The sequence below is a fragment of the Cinclus cinclus genome, chromosome 1 (genome assembly GCF_963662255.1).
Source record: "Cinclus cinclus chromosome 1, bCinCin1.1, whole genome shotgun sequence".
Taxonomy (NCBI): Eukaryota; Metazoa; Chordata; class Aves; order Passeriformes; family Cinclidae; genus Cinclus; species Cinclus cinclus.
Window position 1 is genome coordinate 90,791,152 of NC_085046.1, and position 20,608 is coordinate 90,811,759.

Consider the following 20,608-nt stretch of genomic DNA (forward strand, 5'->3'; position numbering starts at 1 on the left):
ATGGTTTATCACCACTTCAAATTATGTGTATAGTGCTTTCTTGATTGTTAAATTACACTCTAGGCTAGGTCAAGGTATAGAATAATTTTTATTTTCAAGTGGATGGGAATTAGATGATTTAGAAACATATTACTGGGTATCAGAGAGCAGGTAATTTTATGTTTAAGCTCAATGAAAGGTTTGTATGAGGTGTAAAGGAGGCTTTTGTTAAGAAAAGAGGAGCAGGAAATTGGACCTCTTCAAAACAGACTTACCCAATTTCTCTTACTAAAGTCAGTGAGTGGGTTTTCACAATACCAGTATCAGCTATTGAAGGAAACAGACAATGCACAAGATAGATTATGATAGATTTAGCTTTTGTTTTCAATTGAATGCAGTTATCTTTTTTCCACAGAGGTTTTGCAGCGTGTCCTGTCAAAATCCCCTAAGATATGGAAAGCCCCACTGAAAGAAATAAAAACGGTCTGAGAACATCATGTCCCAAGTTAAAAAAAAACCTGTATACAGTATCAAAAATGCAGCATCAGTGTATGTTTTCTCTTTGTTCATGACTTCATTCTCCTAGGCAAAATGAGGAAAATGATTTTGTAAACAAAAGTCTCAATCTGAGTAGTTATTGCTGTTCTGTTGATGAATCACCACTTAGGAACTGGACCTAGCGGAATGATACATGTAACTCTCTCTTTGGACCTCTTCTGAAAAACTTCAGAATGGTAGAGAAATGCCCAAAATAGTTGTTTTGGTTTAAGAAACTTAGATATCAGATTAGGGACTTAACAAGAGGTAAAAACGTCTGTTAAGATAATATTTCTTTTGGAGGTATGCAAGCATTAAGGGTAAACATGTCTGTCTCTCAAGGCTCTCATCTCTCCAGCATTGTGTGCTGTAACTTTTGGCAATGAAGCATGGTGGGGCTGTGTCTGTGTCCCCCCATCATTTCTCTGTGTCTCCCACCACCTTTGCTACTGCTCACCACGCTCAGCAGGGTTGCCTAACCTGACCACTGAGCTGTGTGTGTCCTACAGCTGTGTCAGCCTGTTCTCTGGTCTCTCTCTGGTCTCTCTTGTCAGTTCTCCTGGTCTTGCAAAGTACTTTTGGTATGTTGGAGGGGTGGGGTGAGGCACGTATCAAACCTGTGAAAGGATTCAGTATTTTCAGGGTAGGGACATGAGCAGGAAAGGACTGTCATTAATGGCTAGTCCAGAAGAGTCCATGAAGTTTTCATGGCAGCTCCACTGTCCCTCCCACATACACACACAAGAAATAGCAGAAAACCCATTATGTGCTCGCCTTGAATAAAACAGCAGCTTCAAAATCTGCAGGAATGTGGCATTCTGCACAGGGATTAAACAACCCCAGTGATGCTGCAGGTTGACATGGTCTCAAAACCAGTTACAGAAGTGAAAATTCTGCTCCCTTTGAATTGTAATAATCCTATCCTTTACAGCTCAGGGTTGAAAAGCACCAGCAAAAACAGTCCATTAATAGGATACATGAGTGACAGAATATTTTCCATTGAACTAAGAAACTTCCATTTCTAGGAATATATCCTCCGCTGCATGCCAGAAATAATTCAGCAGAGCAAAGGCAAAGCAAGTTGGTGCTGCACATGGAAAACAGAGGTGCTGCCAAACACCATCAATGGTGTGATTGAAAAGGAGCCAGCGACTCCTCTTGCAGCTAGGCCAGTGCAGAGGAAGATGCAACACAAGCACTGTTCTGTTCAGCAGCTGTGTTTTCCCCCATGTTCACTCCTGGTACTGCTGCAGTGAGGAGTAACATGATCTGGTTAAGTGAAAAAGTGATTCAAGCAGGGTGGGCTTAGACCCAAGGCAAACCTTAGCTAGAGCTCTGAAGTATGTGCCGTAAATCCTGGCCCCTCTGTTGTCTTTTCTTTTTCCTGGTACTGGTTCTACCTGGATCGTGGCCAGGACATCTCTAGAAAGTCAGATGGTAAGACCACAGAGGTGAGGAGGCCATCAGGAATAAGGAAAAGATTGCAGCCAGAATTTGAGGGTCCCAGATTTCCAAGTACACAAGTGAAGATCCAGGAACTGCTCTCACACAAGAAGTGTGATTTCTTCTCTAGGATGTCTTTCATGTTTATGGCTGCTGCTTGCTCTTGAGTTTTGACATTTATTGTCTTACTTTCCATTGTTCTTTTTTGCATCAAAGTTACTTAAATCTAGAAGCAGCAGACATGTGCTAATTTTTCTGTACCTACCCAAAACACAGGGAAGCAAGAGAGCATTTTCCATCTTTTACTGAAAAGCTGTAAGAGCACTTCACTTGTGCTGATAGCTCCCAACTTATGACTAAGTAGTTTTGTACTGAGATTCTTAAAATTTGGGTAATTAAAGATTTATGGTCAAGAATGTAACTATATAAAACACATGATAGATTATCACAATAAATCAATAGATTATCATTCCGTCTCAGTCTTTTTTTTTTCTTTGTTTTTTTTTTTCTTCTGGATACATTCTATGCTCAAATTTCCATCAAATGCTGTAAATATCAAAGGATTAGTAGCAGGTACTCAGATGCATATGCACTGAGATATATACTCACCTCAGAGAAGATTCAAAACCCCTCTCACACTTTAATCACTGTGGTTTTGACTTTCAGACTCATCAGAAGTAAAGTTAATGGGGCAACTGACTTCTCTAAGTAGCTTATACTAAGCCTTTGCTATCAGTTTCAGGGAAAAACTTTAAAAAATATTTTTAAACTCTTTTTAGCATTACCTGCTTCCAAAATTCTGCTTACTCTCATACTCCAAACAAGCTTTATATTTCTTCACCTACAATTTTAACGTTGTCTTAGGCAAAAGGCAAAAAATTATATTAGAATAGTTAGACACTAATCCATCTCATTTAAAGCACTATAACTTTTTGACTTTTGATCCCACTTGTAATGAAAAGCCAATTACATCCGTTTTATACAGCAGTTTTCCAAAATTTTGTGAATCTTATGGAGGTTATTTAATCCAGTATTTTATGCCCAAGCCATTTAAAAAATTTCTACCATTCTTCAGTCTCATTCTGCAATATTCATACTTGAGGAAAAAAATGCATACTTCTGCTTTTCTAGTTTTAATCAGCTTTGCAAGGATTTTTGCCTTATTTCACTCCTAGAGGCATCAATCCTGTCCTAACAAGACAACGTTGCTGTATGCTATAAATTTTTCTGAGCAGAATAGGTTCTTTCAAACTGGGAGTGTCGTGTCAGATTGTTTTCTCTTGGTGCCTGAAGTATCAGTTTTAATTCTGGAAACCCTTAGAGAAGTGTATTTAATATTATAAAGTACACAAATACAGTGCTGCACTAATGCATAAATGCTTTGGTGCTCTCATTGTGCTTTGCCACACAACTTTATTCCAGAACTGTCTGTCAGGTGTATTATATAACTGCTCTATATTAATTATTAAATCCTTTATTATTTAGAGTAATTATAATTTAATGGCTGTAGCTTTCCATGGGAGGCTTTTTCTCTTAATGCTAGTCTGCTTCCTGTAGCTATTCAAACTCCAGATGAAGAAATAAAAGGAAAAATAAACCAGAATTTAAAATGAAACAGCACAACAATGATGTATACCATATTATAGGAAGAATTTTTAAGCAATCATTAAAGTTAAAACCTATGAGTTTCACTTTAGAACTGTTCTTTGTGTCTTAGTCAGTCTTCTACACCAATTTCTTTGCTCTTAGTAAAACACATTGTTCCTAATTAGAAATAAGGAATAAGAAATCACTATTGGACCTTTCTCTGCCTTTTTAATTTTTTTTCCAGTGGATTAATACAAAGAGATTACTCAAAACAGGTTAAAGCAAGTGGGGGGTTGCTGAAGCAGCACAAAAAAGGAGTTATTTCTCTGGAACTTTAACTTTTGACAAGTTCCAGTTGGAGTAGTTTCTTTCTCTTGAAAAGGATCAGCTTACAGGTAAAAAAACCCAAATCTGACCAAACCAAAATAGTTTTTTTAATGAGTTTTCTTTTACAACAATTATTATTTCTTCAGAGTTTTTTTTTTCCCCCTATGAGTTTTAACATCTTTAGATTTTAAAATGAAAAATAGTAAAATAGCAGGGGTGATAAATTTTGCAATTCAAAATTAGATTTCATCTTACTTAAATGTACTGGTAGGATCTGGAGGAAGTCAACTCTATAAATGTGAAAGGTGTGGATCAGGGTGGGCTAAATTCTGAATTTGCCATTTTCTTACATTTCAAAACTGCTTTGGTCTCATGCTGACATACAACTCATATATTTACATCGACAAAAAATCATAAAATGGATATTCATAAAGTGAGAAATAACCTTGTAGGGGTCTCTTGGGCAGGGTTGCTACACAAAACATTTCAAATGCTGTTGTTTGAAACCTCACCACTTCTTTTGTAGAGAGCAGGCTCTCATGAGTGGGTTCCATCTCCTGGATCTGTCTTTTAAAGCCTGTGAGAACTGAATGGGGCATGGGCATTTTTTTCTACTCTTCAAGTGCTTGAGGTCATAGGGCTTCATAGCCTCACCACCTGCAGCCAGGCTCTGGGTCTCTCACACATGTGTTGACAGTCTCACAGCATCCCTCCTCCTAGTGAGTAACTCGAACTTTCCAAACTTCTCAGATGGCCCCATGAGGATCAAAAAGACAGACAAGAAACATAGATTTTGAAGAGGAATTTCCCAGCAGCCACTACTACTTGCAAAATGCATCTCTGCCCATGGCAGGGGGGTTGGAACTAGATGATCATTAAGGACCCTTCCTATGATTCTACAGCAATGAAATTTGCAGCCAGGCACACACTTTTCTCATTCAGAGTCATGCAGTTCTTGGGTTGGACAGACATCCTGGCATTGTGTAACACTTCTTGTTCTCTCACTCCCTAGAGTGCAGTCCCTAATTGTAGCAGTGGCAAGCCTGTCCCTAATGGGAGTAGAGCATACCTCCCTGAGGACAGGGAAATCCAATTTGTAATCCCATGTGACTTCTGCATGGGGAGCTGATTATCAGGGGAAGGCTAGAGCTGGAAATCTCAAAGTCTCTGCCTTTCGTTGGCTCTTTGAGTGACAGCTGTCTTGTCCATCTCAGCAGCAGAAACTGAAACAGAAAACCTAGGCAGGGTGTTGCTACATTGGGATCTTTGTAGTTTTCCCTATGTCTCAGTAAAGGTTCACTTGTAGTTTCAGGTTTTAGCAGAAGTGGGCTTTTTGTTGCTCTAAAGTTTTTCCTGAATTATTCCCCTACAAGTCCTGCATAAAGTAATTGGAATAAACCAGCCTGGATGACTCAAAACTGCATTTCTTATACAGGAAAAAATCTTTGGCAGCTACTGTACAAATCATAAGACAGGAAAGGGCGTAGAATTTGCAGCTTTGTATGAATGTCTTCAGCACTGCCTCTACTCCATTATTTATTAGTATTTTAGGATGAGGACAGTGGGAATTCTGCCTTTGAGTTTGACCCTGAATCATGAAGAATGCTCTTCATGAGCTACAGTGTTTTCACAGGCCACCTGGTGTAATGGCAAGAATGGTTATTTGAGGACATAATGAGTAGCTGAGTTCTAACACAATATGCACAGCAGCTGCTGCTCTTCTCTGTTTTCAGGCTTGGTAACTGTGAAACTACAACCTTTAAATAACACCCTCTTAACTCTGTAAAAGTGTAAGGTTGTAGTACATAAGGAAGAAGCCAGAGGATCTTGGTTTAAGGCCTCTCAGCTAGAGCAGAGCAGGCACAGCCGTCTGGGAGGCTGCTCAGCATGTGCAGAGCCTTCCTGTGCCAGGGGAGGGGGAACACAGCCCTGACAGAAGGTGAGGGAAGGCCCTAAATATATTATCATAGGTATGCATCCAAATGTGTCACAATGGAGTTTGTGTTTCTTCCCTGCATGGAGTGAGATCACCAGAAAGCAGGCATGCCTTGCTAAGTGAGGGGAAAACAACCTTGCTGGGATGCATGACTGCTAGCATGATCCTTTGTGCTGGTAAAGCACACATCTTCTGCTCTGGGAGACATTTTTATTGCTGTCATGTTGTGCACTTAAGTTTGGCTACCATTTAAATTAGCATGGGCTAACCAGCCATCAAAAGGAGGACTGCATCATGCAGCTCATCCTGCACATCTGAGCAGCCACCAAAAACACAGTGGCAGAGACTTAGCAGCTGTGTGCAGGTCAGCTGAAGCTGTCCACAGAGCAGGGCTACTGTCAAACTGTTCTGCTGTGCATCACCTCACTGACAAGAAAAGCCTCTTAGGGAAAACGTAACCACATCAGGCTTTCTAAGTAACTGCCTCAAGTTTTTAAATTTGTTTTGCCTACTGCAAAAAATAATTGATATTACACATTTAATTTAGAATTTGAGTTACGTAAGTAATGGGCTTAGGTAGTTGTAGCAAAACATTTCTTTTGGGCATGCACAAGAAAATCAAATGAAATTATAGAATATTATGCATACCAGAGGAAGAAAAGCTCACCTTGATCTCCTTTCTCATTCATTCAGAGTGTGTAGCTGGGCTGGAGTCAGGGTCATCCAGGTCCCTGGGGACCCTGTCTTTCTTGTCAGGATATCCTCTATCATGTCATCTGTCATGTTTGTATGGAAAGCTTAAATGCTGAGCTAGCAGATGGAAATTGGGATTAGGTCACTGTCTTGGGTGTCTTGCATTTTTCATTACCCTGGTAAGTCAGAAAAAACTGACAGCAGTGCAATTCCCAGTTTTTTCTTCCCTAAATGACCTCCCAATCCACTGCTTGGTGGATTTGATTTAAGTTAATGAGTAACTTTTGGTTTAACCAAAAAAAAAAATAAAAAAATCTGGTAGTTTGATAATGATTCAAATCTTTCTTTTGCCAGACTATCCTGATAGTGCACAATGTGCCTATTCAGACTGAGTTTCCAGGACACCAGGGACACAATAATTGCATTTATTCCACTTGGATAAAAGATGTGGATACACTAATGCTCTGTCACCTTGGGTTTCTTGGGAAACACTATAGATTTTTGAAATGGGTACGCTGTAGTCCTGTGGTCCACCGTCCTTTACCTTTGAATGAGTGCAGTGTCATGGTGTATCTTGAATTGTGCCTCACAGCCTCTGACATTTCAGTGCTCTGAAGTCAAGCTCAGGCGGCAAGAGAACGTGGCCACCGCCTCTCTCACTGGCACCTCCACACCCTGCCTGGTCCTGCCTTCAGCTGCCCCTCTCCCAGAGAGACTCTGACAGATGGAGCTGCTGCTGGGCCCTGGGCTGCTGCCAGGGGGGCTTCTCTGCAGATCAGTGCCATCCACGTCCAAACCTGTCACTGCCTGGGTGGCCTTTCCAACCTGGGAAGCTCCTGGGAGTTCTCCCGGGAAGTCAGCCCAAGCTTGCACAGGCTGATTCCCTCACACACCTCTGTAGGAAATGGACTAGTGTATGAAACAAGTAATGAAGTTAACATTTATTAATTGAGCAGATGACTTCTCAGGCTTGCTGCCTGTAATTTTGTATGTACAATATTATTTCCCACCGTAAATTCTGAATCAAGAAAAGCCTGCTGGGCTTGGACTCTGCCAGGAAGAAGTCATTCCAAGTGAAAAATGGTATAAATATCATTTTTTGTAGACCATGCTACATTTAGATAAATATTCATATTAAAGAAGACATGTATACTTACACTATTTGACTTTAAAGAATCATTTATTTTGGCAAATAAACTACCAGAATGATGAGGATTTGCATTCTCTGAAAAGTTAATCAAATAATAAAACACAATGAACAGTAGAACAGAAGAACCCTTAGCTAGACTAAGATGTTGCAGCTGTTGCACCCCCATGTATCCTAGAATATAATCATACCATATCCACTTGAATATACATTTTTATCTTATAACTTCCTAGAGTTGATTCAAATTACTGACATACATTGCAGGTCATACAGTTTGATAAGTCAAGATTTTATGCTACAATTATTAAATCCAAGAAAAACTATTATCTCATGTACAACCTCATTTCAAACTATCAAGGATTTTAGTAAGCATCCTAAAAAACAGGAAATTCTATTCAGAAGAATTAATGTAAGCTCTGTTCACTTGCTTCATCACAATCATTGTTATGCTTCATGGATGATCTGCCTTCATTTCTTTATATTTGTTTATGCTTTTCTCAGTTTCCTGAATGAAAGGTGTAATGATGGTGTTAACAATTCACATTTAAAGAAAAAATTGCTTTAAACACGGTCTTTATTTTTTTTATTTCATTATATGGCTTTCTTTGATACATGATGTATAAATTCCTAATATTTTTAGGTGTTAAATCCATATGAACTGTATTACTAAATTTCTATACAGAGCTAGAAGTCAGTCTAACAAACCAAGTCAGAGAAAGAAGTATAATAAGGAGGGTGAAAACAAAGCTTAAAAAGAATCAGTAAAAATAATTTTTATAAGCTCATAAAAATGCAAATTCTTGACATTTTTATAGAAGAATCCTCTTGGGCTACAAAATTACTACATTCTTTTATGAGTCTGGGTTACTTAATGATATTTTATGTCCTCCTTGTTTACTTGCTTGCTGTGTTGTTTTGGCAAAATGCCATTACTAGCATAGTGAAATATGCCCAGGGTTAAGACTCCTTAGCTTTTATAGTGACTCTAAGGATACCCTGTTTGGCCTTTGTCTGGTTTGACTATTCTGACTGTTTTGCTTTATGGATGACTGAAAGATTTACAGCCAGAGAACTGCTATAAGGGGTAATTATCACTTGCTATATATACTGTTTTCATAACTCAAGATTTCCTGTATACTGTGTATATATGTTTCCAAAACAGTGAAATCTAGGATTTCATAAATATAACACATAAATAAAACTTTAAATGTAGGAAATTGCTATGCAGCAGTTAAAGTAGTATTTTTTTAGGGCAAAGCAAATTTTAAAATTCTGATTACTAGGGTAAAAACTATCACAGTTCAAACCTTTGCAAAGGTAACATGTTTTTCTTCCTTGAGTCTTTTTTTTCTGGCAGCTTCTGCTGAAGAATAATCTTCTATCTGACCTGACATTTTCTTCCTTATTTGAACTGCAATTCTTAATCTCAGCATTTATGTCTTTGAACAAAGAAATGGTTGCCTGCAAGTGGATGAAAAAGGTTTTTCTCATTCATTATTTATAAGCTTCTATTCTTATTCTTTTTTTAATTGGAAACTTTCAACTGGTGTTGGTTATTGCTGATATATGATAAGGATAACCGAAAAGCTTCTCAGTCCTGTCTGACAAGGATATATTATGAAAGTTAAGATTGCATTAATTTGCTAAGACTTTCTACATGATCAACATGAAATGTTTCTGTATTTATTCTGAAGGAAATTAGCTTTCCTGACACTTCGTTTCATTCAGTATTGTAAAGGCATTTGAGACAGCATTTCCAGTTATTTGGTAGATCGTTATTTCATGAAACAGCTTTCAAAACAAGTGAGACAGGTAGGGCAGGTTAGCAGAGACTTTGCAGGCAATTTGCACAGGATTTATTGAAATATGGGAAGTGTTCTCGGCCCGATCAATTTTCAGTCTCCAGCTCAAGTTTTTCACTGCTTGTGTTTGGCCAGTCTTCTTTCCCGTGACTTGCTGTCTGAACACTCTTGGCCACAGGATTGCTGTCACTCAGTGCAGCACGTAATCTCTGCAGGAGCCTTCCCAGGAGGCAATAGAGGGAATGAGAAAGAAGACCTAAGACCTGCCAGTGGCAAGTGATTGCTAAGTGACTGGTGAAAAGTGTTAAAGAAAAGCATTCACTCTTTAAAAGGGAGTGTGAGAAGAAGCTAAATTGGAAAGAGAGACAAGCCTCAGGATGCCATAATGTAATGTGTCAGAGCATCCTTCACTCTTTCCCTGGACTGAACCTATCAATGAATTGCCAATAGCTTGCTAATGGTGAGCTTTAAGACAAGTCAGATGTGTCTTTGAAAGTGTGAGTACCTGTGCATGATTTTTGATTCATGCCTAGGAGATTGATTGAAATTTGAGATTAAAATCTGTTGTGGTTTAGCCCCATTTGGCAGCCAAGCCCCACAGAGCCACTTGATCACTCCTCCACCAGCAGGATTAGGGAGAGAATTTTCAGGGTAAAAGCACAGAACTCAGGGGTTGACATGAAGACAGTTTAATAAGAAAAGCAGAAGCCATGCACACAAGAAAAGCAAAGCAAGGAATTCATTCACCATTCCCATGGGCAGGCAGGTGTTCAGCCATTTCCAGGAGAGCATGGCCCCATCACATGTAACGTTTACTTGGGGAGACACATGTTGTCGCTCCAAGTATCCCCTCCTTCTTCCTTTTTCCCTCTCTGAACACTATACAAGGAGCATGAGGCCATATGACCTGGAATATCCCTTTGGTCAGCTGAAATTGCCTGTCTGAGCTGTGTCTGATCCCTGCCTCTCATTCACCTCCAGCCCCTTGCCAGAGTGTCAGTATGAAAAGCAGAAAGGCTTAGACAGAAAGAATAGACTCTGTGCAAGCCCTGCTCAGCAAAGAACAAAAAGCATGTCTGTATTATCAACCCTGTGTCCAGCAGAAATCCATAACACAGCCTTGTACTAGCCACTGTGAAGAAAATTAAATTTACCTCAGCCAAAACCACCAGAAAATCTTGCCAAATTTTAGAGCCATTCCCTTCTTCAACTATTTCAGGTGCATATGGACCATGCTTAGTTTCACCTGTTGGCAAACACTTTTCAAAAATTCTTGTGAGATCTGATGACGAAGTATTCCCTATAGCTGCCAGCAGTCCTGTTGAGCTGTGATTCATGCATAAGGAAAAATGCTCAGATATTAAGTGGCTCTGTTGTAGGACAAGGTTTAATGATATTGGTTCCTGAGATGGGCTGCTGAATGCTGATTATGCAGCAAGATTTTCTAAAAGGCTAAGCATCTAATCACTCCTACTCAATTAGGATAGTTAAGAAAAAGGGGCATCTGGAAGAGAGTGGGAGAAGGGGTTGTTAAACTGATGTCACAGCAAGGTTTAAGGGAGTACAGTGATCATTTACTGTGTGGAGAAGCAGGAGAGGCTATATAAAAAAATTCTGAAAAGCTTTTCAAGGACGAGTCATGGAGGCAGCATCTTTTGCAGGCATGGTTTTTCAGAACAAACTAAGACCTAGATATTATTTTAGACTTTCAGCTACATGTAATATTATTTTTCTGCTGCTTCTATATCAAGCATAGCCTGTGCCCTCTAGATGAGAAACCTGTGACCCTTAGTTATCTAGACAATAGTCCATGCTAAGTTTATTAAATTTACTTTAAAATTTACGTCGTATTTGTTGGAAAATGAATACTCATCACTTGCTCATATTTCTCCTTGTAGTTTGCATGGAATTCTAAGTTTTTAAAGAGCTGCAGTGACATAACAGTGTTCTTAGTGGCATCAAGTTATGGTTAGGTATTATGAGCTTTGAAATCCTAAATCTTCATTTGAAGCCATGTGTTTTGGGCACTGCAGTGATGTTAGGATAGACATATCATTTGAATTTATGCTAACATAGACATAGCTTTTACATAAGTGTATCCCAACAGAGATACAGGAGTTCATGAATGGATACGCATATCAATACACATGTTTTTTTAACATTTTAAGATATGGTGGTTTTTCAGAGGAACCTTTATAAGCATAAATTGTACTGGTGTTTATACTGGTATAAACATTTTTATGTTGGCTTAACTGCATCAGCACACACCATAAGGGCTATTTGCAATTAGACTGACATAACTGAGGGTGCTATTAGCTTTAGATATAGTGTCATTGAAATCTAGACTGCATTGTCTGCATAGAGGAAAATAAAGGAAATCCATCTGTCCCATCTCTTATGCATTGCAAGTGCATTTCTCTCATCCTTGAACACTCAGTAGAAATTGTCTTCATGAGGTGTGACTAAGTACACTTACAAAAATGTGGTGAAAATAGAAATTATTACAGATAGCAAAAGGAACTGAAACTAAGCATAGACTCATCTGGAAATTTTCAGTATAAGTTGATAACAGTCAAACTGGCAATCATAATACTGCTATGCATTCTGGTAAGTTTGTTTCGTTCAGCTGATATCAGTTGCAGGATTTTTTTTTTTTTTTTTGCTTTTATTCAACAAGAACATGGAACTACCAGATATGCTCCTGAAAATCCTCTGTACTAACTTTGTGAAATGTCGTAGTGAGTCAATTTGTGTGGAGTTGCTTAAAGTGGGCTATAAGATTTTGTAATAAAATATGTAGAGAAAAGCTTTTCAATAGACCTTCAAGAGTTTCTCATTCTTTGTTGGCAGAGGGCTTTCATCTTGGCCATATAAATAATCTATTCTGTTACAATTAATTAACAACAAGGATTGTTTATAATTCCATGAGAATTATAGGCATAAGTTACAGTCACATTTTTCTGGGCCAGTTTTATCTGGGTTGGTTAGTTTCCATACTATTTGTCCCTCTGTGAAAAGCAGCTTCAGATTCAAGTTCTGAAATTTCTCTGCTCCTGTCATGGTGCTGACAAATGTTACCTCAAAACCTCAGTACACTTTTCCTCATATTTTTCTTCTGCACTTTAATGTGATCTTCAATACAATATCTCTATTATGATTATGGAAAGACCTAGTTAAAAATAATTGAAGCACTACAGAAAGAAGCCAACATCATATTTGAATATTCTGAAAAACACTTTGTTGGTGTGTTTCTTTGAAGGAGTTCTACTCTCTCCTGTCCTTTTGTTGTTGAACACTAAGAGGTTTTGACAGATATGAGCTACATTATGCAAATACTCTACTAACTTTAATAATTCAGAATTTCCAAAGGCAGCTGAAGGAAATGGCATATATAAAAGTGAGTCTGCAGTCCTGTCCTTAGCTGTATTGACCTGTGCAAGAGAGAAGAGAATAACAGTCCTGTCTCTTTGCTCCCTTTAATTAATATTTGGAAGTGGCTTTGTCGCTGATCAGCACATGTGCTTGGGGATCTGAAAAACCAGCAGCTGATTTTGTCCTTGCTGGGAGAACAAAAGATCACAAAAAAAATTGTGTCTCCCCCTCAGCACCCCTCTAATCACACTATAAAGAGGATAGTATATCCTTCCATTCAATAAAAGTAGGTTTTACTTCTCTCACAGACTAATTTCCACAGTTGTCACTGCTTTAAGATATCAAATATCTTTATGGGTCTTCTTGACTTCAATAAAGTATGTCATGTCCTCTATGAACTGTCCTTTCCTGTTGGTAAGGGACAAGGCATTGATCATGTGGTTTCCTGGTAGTAATTACTGGGGGTTTCTTTCCCCCCACATTCTTGGGTTTCTAAGTCCAAAAAATCTTGCTCTTAGGATGCCATGGCAGCTTGTTTGTCCAAATACTGAGCTCCATTCCTACAAGGGCTAGCTCCTGGTACCCAGGCTAGCTAGTTATAAGAGAAGCACATTCTCAGTGTTACTTCACCTGTGAAGGAAACAGGTGAAACATTATAAATGCTGAAAAGAAATGGCATAATCTGTCACATGAAATAATCACAGAAAAACTTCCTTAAATGCATTACTGTAATCAGACCACAGATTTACACTGTGTTTTGTGTATGTTTCTCCACCTGTTATGTGCTTCCCACATCTCATCTAGTCTCAGTAAACTCTCCATGCAGAAATGGTTGCAGAGCAATTACTCACCTCTCTTGTATGCTCATCAGAGCTATGAGGTTTTAGCTTGTTGCTGTTAAAGCTGGGGCTAGACCAACACCAAGGTGTGTATCATCCCCTTTTGCTGTCAGGAGATGCTGTGGACTATCTGGTATCTAATATGCCCACCATATATCAATATGCATCCTGATGTTTTTCTCTCTTCTCTCTAAGTTGTGTTTTGATGTTTTAGATCTACAGATAACAGCTGCCATGCTACAAGTACAAATGGAAGTAGATTGGTTCTGGTTTTAGCATTAACCTTTTTAGCTTTTAGATGACTACTGGGACTATTTTTATTGTTTAGGATTGTCAAGAATCGATTCATGTATCTATTTCACAGTGAATGTTCAGTCTGTGACAGAAATTATAAACTTATATTCACTTCTAAGAGTATGTGATGCCATGTGGATGGGCTTTGTGAAACTGCTGCTGGACACCAGGGGATTTTGCTTTTATTTCAAACTAGTCTTAGGTTCATCCCAGTGGATCATGCTCACGGGAAAGCTAAATAAAAGTTCAGAGCTGCCAACTCCAGCTCTTGATGGGTTTGGTGTAAATGCTTAGGACCTCCTGCCAGATTTGCAGCCCAGTCTACAATTTGTTGTAGACAATTTTAAAAATATTGCAATATATTATTACATAACAATAATATTACAACATAATAATAAAGATAGTGGTTTGTGTGAAAGAAACTTTTGCTTCCTGTGAGCACTCAGATTAGTATTAGTCAGACTGTAGATTTTACTAAAATTGAGCAGAGTTGAACAGGCAAAATCACTTTGAGTGAGAAAGGAGAAAAGGTTAATGTGGAGCTGTTGGGTGAAATACAGTCTTTCCAAATTTGCCATCTAGCTCAAGATCATCAGCTCCCGAAATCAGTGTCACAAATAGGGTCATGAGGCCAGAATTTAAATGTAAATTGGGCTGTGCATGCCCAGACAGAGAGGCCTGAAAGGAAATTTTTGTCTCTGCTGAGCCAGCTCTTCAAAGAAATCTTTAGCCAATGGGCCTGTTGTTTGTGAGTCTCATTAAATTACAAAAGTTTTAGTGTAAAAATGGTAATACAGTAAGCTCCTTCACTTCTAAGCCATACCAAAATCTCGATAAAAATAGCAGAAAATAATTGATGCCAGATGTTATCAGAAGTGTGGGATAAATGCATGTCAGTGTTCCAGAGTTCATAGTTGGTACAGTGGCCAAGGCAGAAAACAAAAGAAAAAAAATTTCTCTATCTGCAAACTCTGTTCTGTCAGGTACAAGGCCATAGATGTGATGACAGTCCCAAAATACCAGATGAGACTAAATGTAAAATTTTAACTCAAGTGTGTGTTTGCTTTAATTATTTAATACTGTATGTTTTGCAGTCAGGGTACTAATGAGTTGCTAATTCGCAGTCAAAGTAAGAGATTTGATTTTTAGTGTATCTGCTAACTATCCAGTCTGCTCCATACTGGCTAGAGCGTGCCACCACAACTCTCCTGGGAAATAATTCACAAAGCAAGACATCCTGGTTGTTTAAATGGGAGTGGAATGTGTGATTTAGTTGTGCTTGTTCTCCCAGTAAAAATGTCCTGCATGGTGTGAGCCAGTAGGAAACTGTGTCATCTTTAAGCTGGAGATGACCATGTCCAATAACAATTTCCTCATTATGTAAATGAGTTCTTAAAAATGCTTTATGTATCTTTCAAGAACCAGAAATGTATCTTTTAATTATGTTAGCTGTCTGGCATTATGATTTAATTATTCATGCCTTATTCTCTCATATTTCTTTTCCTTTTGACATACTGTCAAAAAAGAAAAAGTCAGTTAAATAATTGAGAACATGTGAACTGCCATAAACAATCACTCTTGTTTGTTTCTCTGCAGAACAAAAGGAAGTAAAGGTGGGAGAATACAATGCTGTGGATGACAAATTGGTAATAATCAACAACAGCATCAGGTTCCAAGGTAGGAGACAAAACTGGAAAGAAGTACAGGAGTGACATGGGTAGCTCTATGTAGTTTGTAAGACTGTGTGCTCTTAAAAACTGTTTTAGGATTGTTAATATCAAATGCTGTGACACTGTAGAATGTAAAAGAAAAAAAAATGCTTTAAAAATAGAATTCTGAAAAAAAATTTGCAGTATTTTGATACAATTGTGTTTTGTACACTAGTTTTTTATTCCAATGATAGGGCAAAATCAAATTTATATGTGTACACAAATGTTCTTTGATATTTCAAGAAGCAGGTTTTTCACCAATGAATAATGTTCTATTTCGTCCCCATTTCCCACTCCGTCAGTTCATCTCACCTGAGGGATGCTCTCATGTTCTGTGTTTGTAGACATGAGAAGGAGGTAGTTGTTTTTCTTTGGGAGGTGTCAGGTTGTTAGAAAATAAGTTTTCAAAATACTAAGGCTGACTTTAACATGGCCTATGGGAAATAGGGCCAGAGAGGGTTTCCAGACCAGCAGCACTCCAAAGATCCACAGCAGACATATAGCATTTCTTGCTGTATCTTCCTGACATTTTTTATCCCATGCTGCTCCAAAGATAGCATAAGGACTTCCTCAGTCCTCAAGCAGCTGGAGTGCAGGCATACCTATGGTTTTCAGGGCCATGCTCATGGCAGCCAGGTGTGAGCTGAAATGAGTTTTAAAGGTGTCTCCTGTTGAATATAAGCATATACATTATTTTCAAAGCTAACTTTTAAGATTTAATCTTAAACTCTGATATGGTGCAATTCAGTGAGAGAAAGTGAAGTTGGCTTTATGAGTTCTGTGTGGTTTTCCCCTGGGAGTCATAAGGTGGATAAGTATCAAGCTGTTGTGCTGCTGTACTCTACTACACCTTTCTCTAGTGTCCCAACAAACAAGGTTTGCATGAGCATGGGTGGAGTTTCACTGCAGTGATCTAATTAATGACTACTTGATCGTCTTCTGGAACTTTACACCTTTCCTTTTGATATCCCTTGCTGGGCTTAAAAGAGCACAGATAGACAAGCTTCTCACATGTTTCTGAGGAATGAGGCTTTGGAAATGAAGAGTGCAGAATCATCCCGGTTGCCAAAGTCTGGGACCTAGCAGATTATTTTTTCCACAAGGAGGAACTAATGATGTAGTTTAATACTGATTCAGTCCCATTAATTTCCAGAGAATATATGAAGTATGAATCAAGTTATAAGAGACAGCATTTGTTCATAACTTCTCAATTTTACGGACAGCATATGATGAGGAAAAGACTCTGCACAGTCTTTTTGCAGGACAAGACTGTTCAGTCTTGTTCTGACCACATCTGAACGCGGTCTTTCCACCCATAACCTGTGGTATGGTTGTCTTAAGATGTATTATGTGACTCCGTGAATATTTTCCTTTGATTCATCTTAGCTTTTCATTGAGAGAGTTGGATATTCAATGTGGAGGACACTGACTTCCAGACAGTATAAGAAGCCTAGAAACTTTAAGTATTTGAAATAGAGAGTAGTAAAAGTAGTCCTTTAATGGTTTAAACCATTGAATAAAATTCCACAGCAACAGGAAGTAACACAATTGAATGGCCAGAGCATAAACAAGAAAATAAATTTCGTAGGCTCACTGGCTTTTTTATATTTAATATATACAAACCATCAATATACTCTGTAGAGTGTAGAAACAGCAGGGTGAAGTTCTATTTTTTAGTGTTAGTTCTTTTAAATCAGGAATGTGTTTTATTGGTTTTTTTTTTACTTGTTACTTATCTAATTTTATGAATTTCCATGGACTGTAAATACATGTAATGTGGAAGGAAAGAGGAAAATCTCAGGTACTTCTTTCCAATGTTAAATCAACAAATGGTCCCTCCACTGTGGCTTTTTTGTAAGCACGTAAAGGAATTTTTTTTTTCTGAAAAGCTGGGCATAAAGTCCAAAGGACATCAAATTTCCATGTTCTGAATTGTTTCAACTCAACTCTTAAAAGTAAAGCTATTTTATTGTGCAAATCCTTGAATATTATTTTAGGTGCAAGGCAGAGGAGTGGATGTAAAATTTAGCCATGACAGCTGCTAGTCAGGTACTTGCAGCTCTGCTCCTGCAGCCATGCTGTGACAGGAGCTGCTCAGCCCTGTGGCCCTTGCATCTCCATCAGAGAGCCGATGCGAAAGGACAGGCTCAGGAACTGCAGGGCACACAGATCTGTTTCTGAAGGAAGACAGCAATGCAAAAAGGCCTTTTGCCAATCTCCTGCACCATGGAAAAAATCAATAAGCAGGTGAAATGAAGTGTGGGAAGTCAGGGATGCAGAGCTTTATTGCAGTTGTCAGAAAGTGATTCTCCTCATTAAACCGAGAAGCCTTTAATTAGTTGGAGCTGACTGTTGATGAACTACACAGCTTTAAACTTATTTTTTAAGTTCAGACATTCAAATCCACATCTGCAAAGTGGGTCTGTCCCTTAAAACTTTCGCTATCCATTTTTCCATATTGTTCCCTTCGGTAGAATCCTGAGGGCACCAACAACTCTCCCTTCCCTCCTCCCAGGGCTTCCCCCACCATGCCCACAGCCCAGGACCGCATTCCAGCCCCAGGGCCATCAACCCCTGGCCCAGTGATGCTACACTAAGGCTGATCTCCACACAGGCTGTTTGAATTTGCCCTGGCAACGATAGTGGGCACAGAAATGATGCTTTCTGTTTTCTACTTATTGCTCTGTCAATTGTTTCAGGAAAGCATAACCTCCTGGTAAAATTATGCTCAAAGTATGCATTTCAGTGTTTGTTTACTTTAAAATTAGTCTAGTTAGTATGTATGGGGTTCTGCACTGGGGTTTGGTTGTGTCTTTTCTTCCAAAGAGGATATTTACCTGTTCCAGAAATGCAAATCTTCATGTCAATCAATGTGACTAATATATGTCTGTCAAAGTCAATGATTTCATCAACTACTGATGTGATTCACAGTTATTAAGTGTGTTAATTCAAGGTATAGTGCTTAGGTGAGACAAAGTTTCTTGCAGAAATTCTACATCTGGTTGAGCTTTAGCCTTTTTTTCCTTCATGAAATTCTAGGACTTGAGCCTCCGAAGGACAAAACAATTATACAAGAGGAGCTGCGCAAAATCTCCCTGCCTCTCTACAGCATCCTCTCTGCCCTCACAATCCTAGGAATGATAATGGCCAGTGCTTTCTTGTTCTTTAACATCAAAAACAGAAATCAGAAGTAAGTAATTCATGTTACTTCTATCACAAATTCTTTCATATTTAATGCCATGTTTGTAGAACCAGTCAAGTACATATATCTACATATACACATAGGGAAAATGTAAAACTGTGGAAAGGTGATGTTTTTGAACTATTTAATTAAAATCACTGGGTAATATATTCACATTGAAACAGACTGTATTTAAGTGCTTTTATACTGTCTGAAAAGTGTAATTTTCTATTTTATGTTTGACTGTCTGCTAACAATATTAACCCTAGCTAATTAATCCATCAGTAAAAGAGGAGGTCTTTTTACTAAGCATTCAAAAACCTGAAACAATGCTTAACTTTACAAAACAGCAAATACTGTGCATGCCTTTAGATTTCATGGAGTTCTAGAAGAGTTATCTCTTTGCCTAGTTACAAAAAGCTCATCTTTATTGATCTAGTAGCCTAGCAGTAATCTTTTCCTCTTTAATGCACTATCACCTTTTGTCCATAGACTAATAAAGATGTCCAGTCCCTACATGAACAACCTTATTATCCTTGGAGGGATGCTTTCTTATGCATCTATTTTTCTTTTTGGTCTTGATGGATCCTTTGTCTCCGAAAAGACATTTGAGACACTTTGCACAGTAAGTAACTCCATATATTCTAGTTCAATTCTAGTTGAATTCAGTCTTACAGGAAACTGTGAGAAATGCAAACAAAAAAGTTCAGTAGTTAGATATGTCATTCCATTAAATCACTGTTTCTCGTAGTCCTTTCCTGGGATATTTTCTGGGACCAAATTCTGAAGCATGCACAAAGCTTCATTATAGTGGTGGCAGCTGTTATTATTATTGTTGTTATTATTATTTATTAGAGAGAACTTCAGATACGTTGGGATTTGATGTCAGACTGAAAAGGTAGATGAATATTGTTGTTTTGAAATCATATCTAGAAAGATGGTTTACCAAAGGCTGTGTTTGTAGCATGACAACTAATGCCTGTAAAGCTACAGTGTTTTCTTTATACATTCCATATTATTTTAAGCTACATGACTGCTGCTTGTCTATATCTCTTTAGTCAGTCTCTTTGGTCAGTTCTCCAAAGACTTCTACTATTAATTCCAGGCCACGCTATAAATTCTTGCAAGCCTAGATCCATATGGAATACATTCTAGTTAAATCAAAACAAGCAACTCTGAAACCAAATTAAATACGTCCACCTAGAAACTTGTTTTAATTGTTCGGTGTAATAGGCACTTACTCTGACCGACAGAGGTCTTTCAGAGCGAGGGATAGGGCAAGAACTTCACTGCAAGGATACTCCTTCCAGAAGCAGCACAAAACAACATTTAAATTTATCCAATATCTTCTCAAGAAGCTCTAAGTCTCTGCTTGACCTGTTGCCTACAAACATCACACTTACTCAGGAGTTTGTGATTCTTCTTCACATCCCTAGAATGTTACAGTTCGCAGCACCTTTTGTTTTCAGGAGTCTGACTTTCTGATGTCATGACTGGCAAGAGAGGAATTTTTCTACAAGAGGATAATTCAAAGCATGGAAGTTGGATGCCTAAAGCTAGTTGATGCAAATACATCCCAACATGTCAAGTGAAGCCCTCCATACTGACTGGAATCCTTATAGAAGTGAAACCATGTGATCTGTTGAGTTAGACTGTTTCAAAACACTGGAGATTCCATAGCAGTGCCAAGATGGACTAGAAGACATACTACAGGTGAATGTACAGGACTGTCTGAGGAAAGTCTTACCTTCCTTAGACGGAC

The 20,608-nt window shown here is 38.4% G+C and overlaps 1 protein-coding gene across 1 annotated transcript in view; it reads left to right on the plus strand.

Moving 5' to 3' along the window:
- GABBR2 (gamma-aminobutyric acid type B receptor subunit 2) overlaps positions 1–20,608 on the plus strand; it is a 457,122-nt gene that overhangs the window by 283,016 nt on the left and 153,498 nt on the right. Inside the window, exons 9-11 of the mRNA XM_062500339.1 lie at positions 15,553–15,633; positions 18,705–18,855; positions 19,339–19,471. Of these exons, the coding sequence (XP_062356323.1) occupies positions 15,553–15,633; positions 18,705–18,855; positions 19,339–19,471 (365 nt within the window). The remainder of the gene's footprint in view (positions 1–15,552; positions 15,634–18,704; positions 18,856–19,338; positions 19,472–20,608) is intronic.